Raw genomic sequence first — 16,880 nt, forward strand, 5'->3', positions numbered from 1 at the left:
TCTTCATTCACCCTGAAATACTGCTTAATCTATTTCTACAGTATAGTTGGAGTATATAATCTTTTTATTGGCAGTCTCTGCTGCAGCTTATAGAAAGATTTAAACAGTATGGATTTTAGCAATAAATTAAAGCATGCATATTACAGTATGTATGCATTTTGTATTTATGTCACTTTTAAAAAATGTAATTCATGCATTTAACACAACATTTATTTAGTTCACCTATCTTTCTTTATTTATATTGCTTATTTTTATTGGTTGTGTTATAATTTGGCATATTTTTCAGTTTTCATTTATTATACTGTATATTCATATATAATACATTCATTCAATTTCCTTCGGCTTAGTCCCTTTATTTATCAGGGATCACCACAGCGGAATGAACCGCCAACTATTCCAACATATGTTTTACACAGCGGATGCCTTTCCAGCTGCAACCCAGTACTGGGAAACATCCATACACACTCATTCACACATACACTACAACCAGTTTAGTTTATTCAATTCACCTATAGCGCATGTCTTTGGACTGTGGGGGAAACCGGAGCACCCGGAGGAAACCCCACAGAAATGCCAACTGGCCTAGCTGGGACTTAAACCAACAACCTTCTGTCTGTGAGGCGACAGTGCTAACCACTGAGTCACCGTGTCGCCTCATATATAATAATATCATTTATTATACAAATAAATTGTATCCGTTCACAGTGAAACCCGATAAATTCAGAATACTTAAAAGATTTGTGTGCAGTCGGACACTGATTACCTCAAAACATTCAAGTAAGCCAACTCAAAGTAAACATTATAACATAAAAATGACAATTCAATGAAAATTAATTCTTTAAATCTTAAAACTAGTGTTTAACATAAGTAATGTTTACATATTTATTTTAATGCATTTTTTAATTTAAAATACATACATTTTAGCACCATGACTAATTAATTTAAATCTGATATACAGTTGAAGACAGAATTATTAGCCCTCCTGAATTATTATTTTTAATTATTAAGAACACATTTGTAAACATAATAGTTTTAATAACTCATTTCTCTTATCTTTGCCATGATGACAGTACATAATATTTGACTAGATGTTTTTCAAGATATTATCAGCTTAAAGTGACATTTAAAGGCTTAACTAGGTTAACTAGGCAGGTTAGGGTAATTAGGCAAGTCATTGTATAACGATGGTTTGTTTTGTAGATAATTGAAAAACAAACATTGCTTAAGGGGGCTAATGATATTGACCTTAAAATGGCTTTTAAAAAATTTAAAACTGCTTTTATTCTAGCCGAAATAAAACAAATAAGACTTTCTCCAGAAGAAAAAATATTATAGGAAATATTGTGAAAATTTCCTTGCTCTGTTAAACATCATTTGGGAAATATTTGAAAGAAATTCGCAAGAGGGCGAATCATTTTGACTTCAACCGTATGTATGATCTGTTGTGTTTTACAGGGTTGTCGGCACAATAGTTTTGAAGACGCCAAGGCCTATGGTTTCAAGAACAAGTTGATTATCGTTTCTGCTGAGACAGCTGGAAATGGCTTGTACAACTTCATAGTGCCGTTACGTGCCTATTACCGACCGCGGAAGGAGCTGAATCCTATTGTGCTGCTGCTGGATAATCCGTAAGCGAGCTGCCTCAGCACTTTTACCCCACATATTGATCTCAGTGGTCACTTCAGTAGTCAAAGAGTTTTGCGTTACTCGGTTTTACTACTTAAAAATATGTCATTTTAAATGCAATGAAGATATTGTATGAGATGTCCTTGTCATGGCAACTTGATATTATCAAGACAAAATGACTTCTATCATAAACATGATTGTCAGGTTCTGTGTTGCCCATGTCATGTTGGTCCATGTGCTTTTTTATCTTCATGAAATTCCTTTGTTCTGTCTTCCCGGCGTTTTTCAGGGTTCATTAGTTCCATCTTTGTTCTCACTCCTGTTTGTCATTTAGTCAGGGCCGGATTAACCACCGTGTGCACTTGGAGCCCCTGCGAGGGGGGAAAAAATGCAGATTTTGGAGTGTCTATTTTAGCTAAGTGCAAATAGCGCATCTCGTTAAAATAAGCTAATTGAGTCATTCCAGCCCATTACCGCTTGATTGACAGAGACAACATAACTAAAGAGTGCAAGTGACAGCAGCGTGAGTGGCGAAGCTCGTAAAGCAACATGTTTTGACGCGATCGATCATGAACCCGGTTCGAATCCAGCGTCTGATGAACACGTTCTTCTTTTTTCCCCAACTACATATCAGATTTTGCCTACTCCTTATCACGAGGAAGACAAGTAAGAATCATAAATAAGTGTGTGTATTATGGAGGACTCAGATTCATAGAACTAGATTGGAGAGGCGTTATATCCAAATCATATGCATTATAAGTTTTTAGAAGTTATATATTAAAATGCCCTTAAATATAAATTTTTAGTACTGCTTCAGTGAACTTGAACAAGTATATTAAGATCCATTAATTTTAACTAGTTTTATTAGTATTTTTTTTTTCAAAGTATGCTTTAAATGCTTTAAAAACAGTTAAATCTTTGAAAACTAGAAGTATATATACTATATATTCATTTATTCATTTTAACTTTTCGGCTTAGTCCCTTTATTAATGCGGGGTCACTACAGCGGAATGAACCGCCAACTTATCCAGCACATGTTTTACGCAGCGGATGCCCTTCCAGCCACAACCCATCTCTGGGAAACATCCATACACACTCATTCACACATTAAAACACTACGGACAATTTAGCCTTTCCAATTAACCTGTACCACATGTCTTTGGACTGTGGGGGAAACCGGAGCACCCGGAGGAAACCCACGTGAACGCAGGGAGAACATGCAAACTCCACACAGAAACGCCAGGCTCGAACCAGTGACCTTCTTGCTGTGAGGCGGCAGCACTACCTACTGCGCCACTGCGTTGCCCCTGTACTATATATCATTTATTTAAAAAATGCGGGCAATACATTATAGATTAATTTTATTTTTAAAAAATATTATATCAATCTAATTTTTAATTCAACTACAGGGGTGCGGCCAGGTAGGGGGCCCTATAAGACATTGTGCCCAGGGGCCTCTGAATTCTTAATCCGGACATGCATTTAGTTGATCATGTCCTGTGAATATACAGTCCTGAGCTTTGGTTAGCCGTGGTCCGTTCTTGTATAATCAACCCCCTCATCAGTTCCTCTATTCCTGATTAATTTGAAGTGTTTGTAAACAAATAAAAAGACGTTTTTGAGAATCCCTTTTTCTTGTGTGTTTATGGCGAACACGTGACATTGATTGTCACGATGCCATTTTAATTGTATTGTGAATTTAAAAACATGGTTATTAATATTTTTCTTGACCTCATCTAAATATTAATCTGACATCTGACCTCGTCACTAAATATTAATGATGCTGTTATACATTATTTGACCAAAGTACTGACACTTTTACTGAGAAATTAATTTATTCCACTGAAATAGTGATCAGAAAAATATTCATGGCACAACTATAATGGACTTATGACAGTCATGTTTATGACTGGTTTATGACAAGTTATGTTGTCTTGATAATGTCAATGACAGGTTATTTTGATTTATTTGTTCATGTCAAGTTGTCATAACAAAGACATCTCAAACAATGTCATCTCTGCATTTTAAATGGCATAAAACTATTGAGTTATCAGAAAACTTTTCTCAACTCATTTTAAATAAGTAGTTTGAACAAGCAGCAAAATTAATTTTTCGAGTGTAATTACCTCAAAACATTTAAGTAAGCCAACTCAAAAAATTGAAAGAAACATTATAACATAAATTAATTCAAAATGAATTTGCTAAAACTTAAGCATATTAAGTACTTAAATATAATACCATGTTAAATTTGACACAACTATATGACACATGACACAACTATAATGGCCTTATGACAATCATGTTTATGACGAGTTTATGACAAGATATGTTGTCTTGATAATGTCAATGACAGGTTTTGTTGTATTAGTTTGTCAAGTTGTCATAACAAAGACATCTCAAACAATGTCATCTCTGCTATTTAAATGACATAACTGAATGAATGACCCTCAATGAGAGTTGTCATTAGCATACATAAAATCGCATATGTCAGGTCATGATTATAAAGATGTCATGACAGTCTTATGAACAGTCCCTTTAAGTAAAGGTATTCACATATTTTTTCCTTCAGTAATGCAAAACAGTCATCACAGTGAAGCCTTCTTATGCATTTTATTTGCTTTTATCCTGAGAATAAAGTTTTATAAGGGTTGTTTCCTGCTGCCAAACCTTTAAGAACTTTAAAACTGCAGCTGGAGGTGGAATAAAGTTAAACTGCTTCTCCATTTTCAGACCTGATAATCATTTCCTCGAGGCCATCTGCTGTTTCCCCATGGTGTACTACATGGCGGGAACCATAGACAAGTAGGTTTTCAGTCGTTTTCCGTACACGCGCACATCCTGATACGGGTTTTAAAATACTCGTTTCTGTCATAGTTTGGATAACCTGCTGCAGTGTGGCATCATCTACGCTGATAACCTGGTGGTGGTGGATAAGGAGAGCACTATGAGCGCAGAGGAAGACTACATGGCGGACGCTAAAACCATAGTCAATGTGCAGACCATGTTCAGGTATGGTTGATGCTCAAACACTAACACAGCAAATCCTGTAAGCTAATATAGAGCATTAAATATCGCAATGGCATTGACTACTAGTAATTACCTTGCTTTACCTTGGTCTTTGTTCTGTCATTGTGTCTGTCCTCTGCTAGGTTGTTTCCTAGTCTCAGCATAATCACTGAGCTAACTCATCCGTCTAATATGAGGTTCATGCAGTTTCGTGCCAAAGACTGCTACTCCCTGGCTCTCTCCAAACTCGAAAAGGTCTTACATCCTAACAATAACACCTTTCCAATGGACTCCAAAAGTCTGAGATGTTGTTTTTTCTATCTCTTTTAAATTTCTATTGTTATTATTGAAAATTATGTAAGTGACAGTAGCTACATTTCCATTAGTGATGTTCGATACCACAGATTTATTTTCTGATCCGATACTGAGTAAAATTGTCAAACACACCTAGGCATGTGCCGGTATCACAATTTCATGCTGAGATTAATTGATTTCACTTTTATCACGGTATATGGTATTATCACGATATTGTAATTTTACTAGAGAAACAGGTAAAAAAACACAAAAAACTTCAGTTTCGTCAACTTAGTAACTTTAATAACTTTTTAATTAACTAAAGGTACTTCAAACATTTAAATACAAATAAATATAAATAAAACAATACACAATATAAAAGTAAACTTGAGCAATTATATCAAAGTGAATGTGCAAAGGGAAACCGTCTTCGATCAGCAATCCCTCTGCATTTTTTTGGAACCCAAAATATTTCCAAACCTCTGACTTTTTTTTTGAAGGGGGATAAATTGTCGGCAGCGTTCCTTTTTCCGCCATCTTCTTCGTGTGAGGATTAGAGAGCGGTGGCAGCAGCGGTGCGCACTGTGTGCACACAGTGCTTCTACATGCGGGGATTGTTTACATCAGAGTGCGCATCAGTTCTGCGCAGCATATACGCAGTGTTTCTTCAAGCGGTTGATGGAAAATAAGCCAAGGCGCAGTCTAAGAATATAAATTCGGATCTATTATTTTTTACGGTATTTTGAAGTGCCCGCGATAACAATATCGTGCATATTCATTACCGTGATTTATCGCATTACCGAATACCGGCACAAGCCTAAACACACCTGAATCAACTCATCAGAACGTAAGAAGAGACTCCAAAACCTGAAGGTAATAGGTCAGATAAAGCCTAGTTCACACTGCAGGATTTTAAGCCTGATTTGAGCCCAATTTGGAAGTTAACGAGCTCGACCGACAGATCGGGCTGTGATCGGAAAAACATCTGCCGGTGCTTGGTGCTCGGCAGTCTTTATGTGTGAACTACTAAACAACGCATCAAAGAGGCTCACTGACGCGTCGCCAACACCTTGCAGATGGGAATTCAATATCCTGAATATTCCAGAGCAGTTGGCTGACTCAACCCCACATGCGGTCAGATGTAGCCAATGAGAGAGCATATCAGCATGAGCTGAGCCATTCGCTGCATCAGAAACCACATACTTCCATACTATATAGTACGCTAAAATCAGTATGCAAGAATTCAAGAAATCAGTATGCGAGAAGTACCCGGATGACTTACTACTTCCGGCGAGATTCTGGAGTGCACATCCCATGCACACTATGCGAGAGAATTCATGAGTGGGAGTGAAGTGACGCAACTGACGCAGATAGGTCAAAGAGCTTAGAATCACAAAGAGGCGACACTCAAGTGCGATTTGGGAAACAGCCACTAGATGGCACGGCGGCCATTTTGGAATGAAAATTCCAATAGAGCAACAGCATATTATAAGTCTGTAAAATAAACTATTAAAAGTACTGATGATTGTGATAGTAAGTGTTGTATTGTCGTCTTTCAGGTTGTATCTCAGCTTTAATGCGATTTTTAAATGAATAAATAAAAAACAATGCAGCTGCTTGCCATCGCGACAGCAATAAGATCCAATGGGCAGCCGAACACTTTCACTCCAAAATGGCAGAATCCGGGGCTGTTGCTGGGCGCTGCTGTTGCAATGGAACGTTCTATTGAGTGTCGCCTCTTGGTCATTCTAAGCTCTTTGGATAGGTCACGTGACCATGACAAAATGGCGGGTGTAGTACGTCCGAATTCCATTCATACGTCTTACATTCATACTGTATAGAACGTACTTTTCTAACGGCCGAGTAGTACGTTTAAATTCAAATGCAGTACCTACTGAGTAGAAGTCGGTTTCGGACACAGCCATAGTGCTCAGGAGCTCAACAGAAACATCTGTGATTGGCCAGAATGGGCATCGATGCACTCACTTCATTCTGTGTTAACACAGACACGAGAGTAGGGTATGTTAACAGGGGAGCTAGAATTCTGTAACTATTAGAATTGCCATTCTGCTCATTCTGACCGTTCTCAGGTCAGATGGGTTGTGGCTGGAAGGGCATCCGCTGCGTAAAATGTGTGCTGGATAAGTTGGCGGTTCATTCCGCTGTGGCGACCCCAGATTAATAAAGGGACTAAGCCGAAAAGAAAATGAATGAATGAATGATAGTCATGACGACATATATGTTTAGTTCATTGTAACTTATTAAACTAAGTTAATCATGTTCTAACTTAATTTTTTACTTATGCAAGCTGTTTTAAGTCAGTTTAACATAATATAAGTTTAAAGGACTCATAAGGTTCACTTGATTTAGCTTAATTTATAGCAACCAGTATTTTTTAGAGTGATTTACTACTATAAATTTATCAAAAATTAATGTGTGACTAGTAATTTGCTTTGCTAAACTCAATTGTTGACAATAATTTAGATATTTAGATGTACATTTAGATTTTTTTAACCCTAAGGATTTCAGATTTTCAAATAGTTGTATATTAGCCAAATATTGTCTACTCTTACAAACCATACATCAATGGAAAGCTTATTTATAAATCTCAATTTTAAACAATTGCCCCTTACACTGTAAAAAAAATGCTGGGTTCCACACAATTCCTTCATCCAACACAAAAATTTAATTGTTTTTATAAAAATAAGTTGATTGAACATAAAACAACTTTTCAAGATTTCAAAACAAAAATCACCCCCCCCCCCCTCAAGAATTGTGTTAATTCAACTTATTATAAATTAGTAGCTTACACAAGCAGCAAAATATTTTATGAGTGCATGACTGGGTTTGTGATGTAGGACCCCACGTCTAATATGGCTAAACCCATTTTTTTCAGAGTTTATAGCATTTATTAAATGGCTTTTACACACATAAATGATTGAGGAGAGGAGATATTGATCTAGGTTGAAACAGTTTGAAAGCCTTGGCTGTTTTTTATCTAAAAATCCATTACCGTGTAACAAAAAAAACCTTCCTTGGTAAAGAAGGAACACAGTAACATTACAGCAATAATGAAGTCAAACGGTTTCATTTTCAATATAATCAAGTACTATTAAAGAGATGCAAGATGTCAGCAGCTGAGCTTGTATGAAACCAGAGAGAGCAAGTCAGCGTTACTCAGATGACTTAATTAAACAATTGAACACAAAATATTGACCTGCGTCATATTATAGTGCCAATATCAGTTACTCGATCAGATTCAATGATTTCAGAGAGCTGTGTAATCGATGAACAATACTTTGAGTGGAACATTTACATAAAAAATTGAAATAAAACGTTTTACTTTTTTTTATTAAAAAATTTTTTAGAATGCTTCAATTTTTTTTTTATTAAACTGCATTGATCTAGATGATTTAGAAAAATTTTGGTAATAATGTAAAAAAAAAATTGTGAACTTATTTTTATTTAATAAAGCCCGTTCCTGCCACTGAATTAAAAAAAAAAAAAGATTAATTGCCTTTTTTTTTCAGAATTGAGTCAGAATTGCAAGATATAAACTGTTTTAAAGCAATAACCTTTTTTTTCAGTGGCAGGAACAAACTTCCATAAATTTAATACAAAATAATAATAACAATTTCTAATTATTCATTCATTCATTTTTTTTTCGGCTAAGTCCCTTTATTAATCAGGGGTCGCCACAGTGGAATGAACCGCCAACTTATCCAGCATATGTTTTATGCAGCGGATGCCCTTCCAGCTGCAACCAATCACTGGGAAGCATCCATACACACTCGTTCACACACGTACACTATGGAAAATTTAGCTTACCCAATTCACCTATAGTACATATCTTTGGACTTGTGGGGGAAACCAGAGCACCCAGACGAAACCCATGTGAACACAGGGAAAACATGCAAAATCCATACAGAAATGTCAAATGACCCAGCCGAGGCTCGAAACAGCGACCTTCTTTATAAATATATATATATTTATTATTATTATTATTATTTAACAATTTGAGTTTTACATCTCAGAATGCTGGACTCCACAAAAAAAAAAAAATGTTTCGTCCTTGCCAATAAACAATGTAAACACTCTAACCAGGCCTATAACTTTAACATATAACAATTTCAAGCTTTTTCTATGGTATAAAATAACACTGCTTGAATGTTACAAATGATGACACGACCCATTAGGAATCTTTCATGATGCATCCCAGCTGATTGCATGCTTCAAATGCCTAAAACAATACAGAAATGAGGATAATGCTCCCTCAGAAGTTGCCAGATGGTCTGAAACTCTCAGCTCATCAGCGGTGAAAAGAGCCGTCCGTGTTTTGTTGTGATCTTTTTTTCCTCTTCTCCTCCAGATAGAGCGAGATAAGGGCTCGAATCTGGCGTTCATGTTCCGCCTGCCTTTCGCTGCGGGCAGAGTCTTCAGTATCAGCATGCTGGATACTCTGCTTTACCAGGTGCTCGAGTCTTCTGCCATCTTGTGGCTCGTATTCATTTTACACTACAGTTCAACAGTATTGGATCTTTTTTTATTATTATTAATTAAATACATTTATTCTGCAAGGACACGTTACTTTGAGTAAAAGCCATAGCGAATTACATTTATGTTATAAAAGATTCTTTCATTTATGCTGTTCTTCTGAATTCTGTTTATTATAGAGATCTGGACAAAAAAGTTTTTCACATTTTCTTATAATATCTTATAGTTTTTATTATAATGTTTTGTTCTTCTGGAGAAAGTCTGATTTCTTTTAGTTTGGCTGGAATAAAAGCAGTTTACATTTCTTTTTAGGTCAGTATTATTAGCCGCCTTAAGAGTTTTGTTTCCGATAGTCTACAAAACAAACCACAGTTGTCTAATGACTTGCCTAAATAACCCTACTTCCATAAAGTAATTAACATAGATAAGCCTTCAAATTGCACTTCAATGTTGAACAATTGTTCTATTAAACCTGGCTTGACCTATTTTAACCTATGTTAAAATTAATAAGTTCAGCTGATTTGTTTATTGTCCATCCCACAATTAAAACATTAAAGAGGATCAGAGTGGGGCCAAGCTGGAGCACTTACTCTGATCCCCCCCCCCTCCCCCCCCAACCACCGACCCCCCCCCACCCCCACCCCCCCCCCCCCCCGGCTCTGGTTTGGGAAATTCCAAATTGAACCAAAAACAAACGATTACAATTGGCTTAAGATTGACAAGAACATATGAGCATATGTGTCATTCAGCAGAACCTGGGAATTTAAAAAAAAACATTAAAGATATACATGTTAGATTACTTATTTTATAGCTTTGGAAAGTGAACAGCATTATAGCAAAGTATAAAAATGCATTAATAATATACTACAGTGTATGTATATTATTACCATAGAGGAACGCAATGCATAATTGAAAACAACTTGCTAGTTAATCAGAATGAACTATTTAGTGTAATATATATTCCAGCTAAATCAAATAATTATTATCTGGAAATAATGTATATACAGTGGTGTGAAAAAGTGTTTCCCCCTTACTGATTTATTATTTATTTGCATGTTTGTTACACTTGTTTCAGATCATCAAACAAATTTAAGTGAAGTTTCATAAACTAATTTCGAGAGGAGCATGTGATATGATTGAGCACATCTTGGCTGCTCATCTGTAATCAGTAATAATCCAATCAGAGCGATCATAGTTTACAATAAATGGATCATTTTCTCCCTACTGCTCTATCTTCATTTGGAAGAATCCCCCCTTCCACCCCATCTCCTACTTTCCTCTCTTTTCTAAAGGGGGAGCTCTCGAGACCTACCTGATCTCGGATCTCCTGATATGCTTATCGACCGGGCGGGAGCCCTGGGCTCAAATATCTCCGAGCTCAGGGTTCTCTCCCGTCACAGCAGCCAAACCTGCTTTAAACGCCAAGCATATCTAAGTGGGAACTCTTGAAATATTAATCAAAGATAACACGTCTTGGAGTATTTAAACAATAGTTTTATTATTAATGAAAACTAAATCCAAAACTATATGTGAAAAAGTGTTGAAAACAATTTGAGATCTGACCAAAATTACCCCAAGAACGCAGCGACAACTCATCCAAGAGGTCACAAAAGAGCCAACATTCAAAGAACTGCAGGCTTTACTTGCCTTAGATAAGGTGTGTTCATGACTCCACCATAAGAAAGAGATTGTGCAAAATGGTTTGCACTTGGGTTCCACAGCAAGACAATGATTCAAAGCCCACCAGCAAGTCTACTCCTGAATGGCTGAAGAAAAACTAAATGAGGACTTTGGAATGGCCTAGCCAAAGTCCTGATCTGAATCCAATTGAGATGCTATTGCATGACCTTAAATAGGCAGTTCATGCTTGAAACCCCTCCAATGGGGCTGTATTACAACACTTCTACAAAGATGAGTAGGCCAACATTTTTCCACAAAGCAGTGACTCATTGCAAGTTATCGAAAGGTGGTGCAACCGGTTATTGGTTTAGAGGGAAAACACTTTTTCACATAGGCCCACGTAGTTTTGTGTTTTGTTGTTCCCTTAATAATGAAAAACCTTCATTTTAAAACTGCATGAGGTGTTTGCTTGTGTTATCTTTGACGAATATTTCAATTAGTTTGATGATCTGAAACATGACTCCACTATAAAAGACTACGCAAAATGCTTTGCGCTTGGGTTCTGCCGCAAGACAATGTTTCAAAGCACACTAGCAAATTCACTCCTGAATGGCTGAATGAAAAAAAAAGACTTTGGAGTGGCCTAGTCAAAATCCTGACCTGAATCCAAATAAGATGCTATTGAGTGACCTTTAAAAAGTGGTTAATGCTTGAAAATCCTCCAGTATGACTGAATTATAGCAATTCTGCAAAGACGAGTGGGCCAACATTACTCCACAGCGATGTAACTGACTCATTGCAAGTTATCGAATAGTGGCGCAACAAGTTATTGGTTTAGGGAGGAAAACACGTTTTACTTATGAATGGCTGAAGAAAAACAAAATGAAGACTTTGGAGTGGCCTAGCCAAAGTCCTGACCTGAACCTAATTGAGATGCGTGACGCTAAAAAGGCAGTTCATGCTCAAACCTCCTCCAATGTGACTGAATTACAACAATGAGTGGTCCAAAATTCCTCCATGGACTCATTGCAAGTAATTGAAAATGCTTGATTGCAGTTAAGACTGTTAAGACCGGCCAAACCAGTTATTAGGCTTAGGGGGCATACACTTTTTCACACATGGCTATGTAGTTTGTATTTTTTTCACCTATATGATAAAACCTTTATTTTAGAAACTGCATGATGTGTAATCTTTGACTAATATTTAAATTCATTTGATGATCAGAAACATTAAAGTGTGACAAATACACACAAAAAAAGATAAATAAATCAGTAAGGGGCACTGTATTATAATACATAGTACTGTATATTTTAAAATATAATTTAGTCCTGTTAAGAGCAGTTGCATAAGTAATAAATTTACACTTTATGTTAAATTATGGAAATAGAAAGTGTAATACTTAATAATTTATTTATGTTTTTACTTCTAAATGAAGGTAGGTTGAAGGAAACAGAGGTTTGCAGTAGGTGGTGATCTGTGTTTCTCCTTCAGGCACTGAGTCTCGATGGAGCTTGTATTGATTGTGTGTTTATATTGTGTTCTAGTCTTTTGTGAAGGACTATATGATTCTCATTGCGCGGCTCCTGCTGGGTTTAGACACCACTCCGGGCTCCGGATACCTCTGTGCTGTAAGTCAATCTGCAAACAAAAGCTCAACACACCATTATCATGCATCACACTTGTTTTGGTTGTATTATTCAAGGCATTGTTTCAGTTTAAATGCAAAAAGCTGAATAATTGACCTGATTTGGTCACAATCTGCCGATGGTTACAGCGGTGTTCTACTTAGATGGACGCTGCAAAAAATATCTTCACTTTTTTTAAGACAGACTAATATGTGACACTATTGGTGTGATGTGATGAAGAGTGCCACGAAATATCATGCGTCATCCCAAAACCAAAATCTTTTTTAAAGCAAAAATAGTGATTATTAATTGAAATATGTAATGTGATTATTGCTATTTAATTTTTTATTCTTTATTTAGTTTTAGTTTATCAGGATGATTGGTAATGAGCTGTTCTGAAAGGTGGAATAGTAGTAAAAAGACAAATGCTAATAATTGAGATTTTTGTTTGAAATATAACTATTTTCTTTATACAAAAATATTAATTATTAAATAATAATCATATATCATAATTTCAAAATATCAACTATAACTACTCATAATTTCTATAAACTCTTCTTGTTTAATTATTTTTATTATTTAAGTAATTTAATTTTTATTTATTTAGTAAAATATAACCTAATGTAACCTAGATGTTTATTAATGAGCAAAATAAATTAATTATCCATCAATTAAATAATTACTAATTATTTTGTTTTGTATTTTTTATATAATTTAATAATTTGTTGTTGTTGTTTTTGTTAAATTACACTTTTTGTTTTACTTTTTTTAAAATCTGTTTAATAGTGCAATCAAAAGTCTTATGTTTATTTCTTTCATTTTAGACATTTCTTAATGATCATGATTTCTAACAGATAAAAGTAACAGACTTAATTTTTTATCTATTTAATATTTTCTGTTATCTATTATCTTTTCTGTTGGTTTATTTATTTATTGTAGCTTAGTTAAAGATTTTTCCCAATTTCTACTATATTTATTTATTTATTTATTTATTTTTGTTAAAACATACATAACAGGCTGTATTCTCATGTTTTGAAACAGATGAAGCAAACACAAATCTTTTTAAATTTCTCTTTTATTATATTGTTTATGTTCTAATCTACTTAATTTGTCCTTTTAATAAGTTTAGTTTTGTAAAAATCGACCTGGACATTTCTCTGGACATTGCTCAGTCCTCATGTTTTGAAACAGATGAAGCTGCCATGAATCATTTATTTTTCATTATAATATTTATTTTTTAAATCTATTTAATAATTCTTTTTCATAAGTTTAATTCGATAAAAATTGAAAAATTGAACTCTTTCCTCATGTTTTGAAACAGATGAAGCTAATGCATCTACGTAATATTTCCTTTTTTATCAGTTAAGTAATGCAAATATATATATATATATAGTTGAAGTCAGAATTATTAGCCCCCTTTGTATTTTTTTTTCTTTCAACAACATTTTCACAATATGTCTGATAATATTTTTTCTTCTGGAGAAACTCCAGAAATGTTTAGTCTCCAGAAATCTCCACAAATCTCTCTGTTAAACAGAAATTGGGGGGGAAATAGACGGGGGCTAATAATTCTGACTTCAACTGCTTTTATATTACAGTAATTATTTAATTCAAAAAGTATTATCAAAATTAATTTTAATTTAATAAATATTTCCTTTTTTTAATTTTAGTTTAAAAAAAAAATTACCTGCATATTTCTCAGAGCTCTATATTTATGTTTTTAAACAGATGAAGCTAACATGCATTTTTTTTATCATATTTATTTATTTTTTATCTATTTAATATTTCCTTTTTTATAAGTTTAGTTTAGTAAAAATTGACCTGGACATTTTTCAATGGTCTCATGTCTCATGTTTTGAAGCTGCAGCAAATCATTTTATTTTTTTATTATCTTATTTATTTTTTATCTACTTAATATTTCCTTTTTTTTATTAGTTTAGTTTAGTCAAAATTGACCTGTATATTTCTCTATTGGTGTATTTTGAAAAAGATGAAGGTAACAGAAGAGGACTTATGGATCCGGACGTACGGAAGACTCTTCCAGAAGCTGTGTTCCTCCAGCGCAGAGATTCCCATCGGGATTTACCGCACCGAATCCCACATGTTCTCCTCTTCGGAGGTAAGATCCGATTCAGAGCTCAGACACACTCATTTTCTACAATCAATCAGCTCCAGACGCTAGCGCAGCAGATACGATCAGATTTACGGCTGTATTTCACTCTAAATCATGGCTTTCCTGGCTGCATTATTAGCTGTGCTGTGATTTAAAGCTGGTGCAATCTCTGTAACCATATCTCATTTTGATCATCCACCACTATATCGCAGTTTAAGGAGATTTGCAAACAGGTAAGAATACACACTTCATCCCATTTATTAAAAACACTTTCAAATATTAAAGGAATGGTTCACCCCAAATTTAAACAACACAGCCTCATTGTGAAAACGTACCTCCACGGACGTTTCTGGAGACAGCAAATTACGTAGACGGAGGTACGTATGGCTGCATTTAATATTTTTTAAACGAACGCTGCGGGGCGGTGTGACGCCATTCCTTTTCGCGCTTTAAAAAAAATCAGACGAGGACTTTTATTTTTTTGGATTGCTTTTGAGACGTGTTGGTTGGGTTTAGGGAAGTGGGTGGGCGGGTCAATCGATAAAATTGGTTGGGTTTAGGGAAGGGGGAGGGTGGGTCAGCCGATCGTTCGCTCAGGCAGTTAGAAAGTCTGTCAAAAAGTGAGTCGACAGCGGCCTCTGGTGGGTTTACGTGAGAACAGCAGGCGCAAATGGCACTCGCGAGGTAACTTTGAGATCTCAAAAAGCGTACACAGCAACCTCTGGCGGATTCGCGAAAACAAATACTGCAGAAAAACGTGCCACCGGGACGTTGTCCACGGGTCTCCAGAAACTTCTCTGGAGGTACATTTTCAGAATGAGCCTGGGTTGAATTTAAAGCCATCCTCTGTGTTTAAAACGTTCTTCTTTCAGATGAACACTGTCTGACTATAGTTTAAATTTTATCCTGACTCGTCCATGCTGTTTAATAGTGTTGGTATGGCACATGATGATGTACTCAGGTATAAACTAATATGGTTGTGCAAAAAACTCAAGCTCTTCTTCTCTTACAGTAAAATCCTAGTCACACTTTACCATACGGTTTCTTTAGTTAATGTATATACTAACATAAACTAATTACAGACAATACTTGTACCGCATTTATTAATATTATATATTCATATGTGTTTTTTCTGCATTTAAATTTGAGAAAAAATGTCACCACACAAATCTGATGCATATTAATTGATCCGTTGCAAAAGCATTCGCAAAACAATACAAAATGGAGCCTTTGAATAGTGAAGATAATTTAGTCCTCTTCTCCCGGCTTTACGAAAGAAAAAGGAAACATTTGGAGAGTTTAACTTCCATATCAAAGAGCTACGGGATTATCCCGACACATTCACAGTTTACTTCAGGATGTCCACGGCTCAGTTTGATACTGTGTTAGCGATACTGGAGCCACATTAAAAAGTAGACCACCAATTTCCATGAACCAATTCATCCTGAACAGAGATTTGATTGGTACAGAGAGACAGATGCATACACACATCGTGCTGCCCAACTAGCATACAATAAACCAGGGGTTGTCAACTAGTTTGGCCATGGGACCCACATTTTTACATGGTCATCAACCCATGACCTCAATTTTAAGGAACTACAGTATAATTTTAGGAATTATAATTAATTAGTATTTATTTGTTAACATACACAAGTAGTGATCGATAAATCATAAGAAAATCACCAAGACTTACAAATAAAGAATATTGTACTGCTGTCATTTAACAAAATGTATGCACTTGTGATGCCCTCAGCTCTTGAAGTGGTCTTTGAAAATAGTTCACAAGTTTGTCCTTGCAACTGGGATGTTTGGTTTCTAAATGTCATTTTTATTTAGGTTTCATGCTCTCTTGTGAGAGCACCTCACTACATATGACACACTGAGGTTTTAAGCCTTTATTGTCGTCAATATATGTAAATCCATACTTTACACATTCTGGGTCGTACTTGCGTTTCGACATATTTGTTGCTATAATTATATGAAATTTCACATGTCAAACGGTACGATTGTTGCGCGTGCATTTCAAAATAAAAGTCCGGCATAAGCAAAATAAGTTAAAAATTAAACATTTGTTGTTTTTTGACCACACACTCCACGACCCA

At 35.4% G+C, this 16,880-nt stretch overlaps 1 protein-coding gene across 5 annotated transcripts in view; it reads left to right on the forward strand.

The window, feature by feature from the left end:
• kcnt1b (potassium sodium-activated channel subfamily T member 1b) overlaps positions 1–16,880 on the forward strand; it is a 166,607-nt gene that overhangs the window by 131,279 nt on the left and 18,448 nt on the right. For 3 of the 5 annotated variants that reach the window (XM_056458735.1, XM_056458738.1, XM_056458740.1), the window contains 8 exons: positions 1,456–1,628; positions 4,357–4,428; positions 4,501–4,635; positions 4,776–4,887; positions 9,296–9,397; positions 12,585–12,668; positions 14,656–14,784; positions 14,991–15,011. In XM_056458735.1, the coding sequence (XP_056314710.1) occupies positions 1,456–1,628; positions 4,357–4,428; positions 4,501–4,635; positions 4,776–4,887; positions 9,296–9,397; positions 12,585–12,668; positions 14,656–14,784; positions 14,991–15,011 (828 nt within the window). The remainder of the gene's footprint in view (positions 1–1,455; positions 1,629–4,356; positions 4,429–4,500; positions 4,636–4,775; positions 4,888–9,295; positions 9,398–12,584; positions 12,669–14,655; positions 14,785–14,990; positions 15,012–16,880) is intronic. The other 2 variants (XM_056458737.1, XM_056458739.1) reach the window with 1 other exon arrangement.

The sequence above is a fragment of the Danio aesculapii genome, chromosome 5 (assembly GCF_903798145.1).
Source record: "Danio aesculapii chromosome 5, fDanAes4.1, whole genome shotgun sequence".
Taxonomy (NCBI): Eukaryota; Metazoa; Chordata; class Actinopteri; order Cypriniformes; family Danionidae; genus Danio; species Danio aesculapii.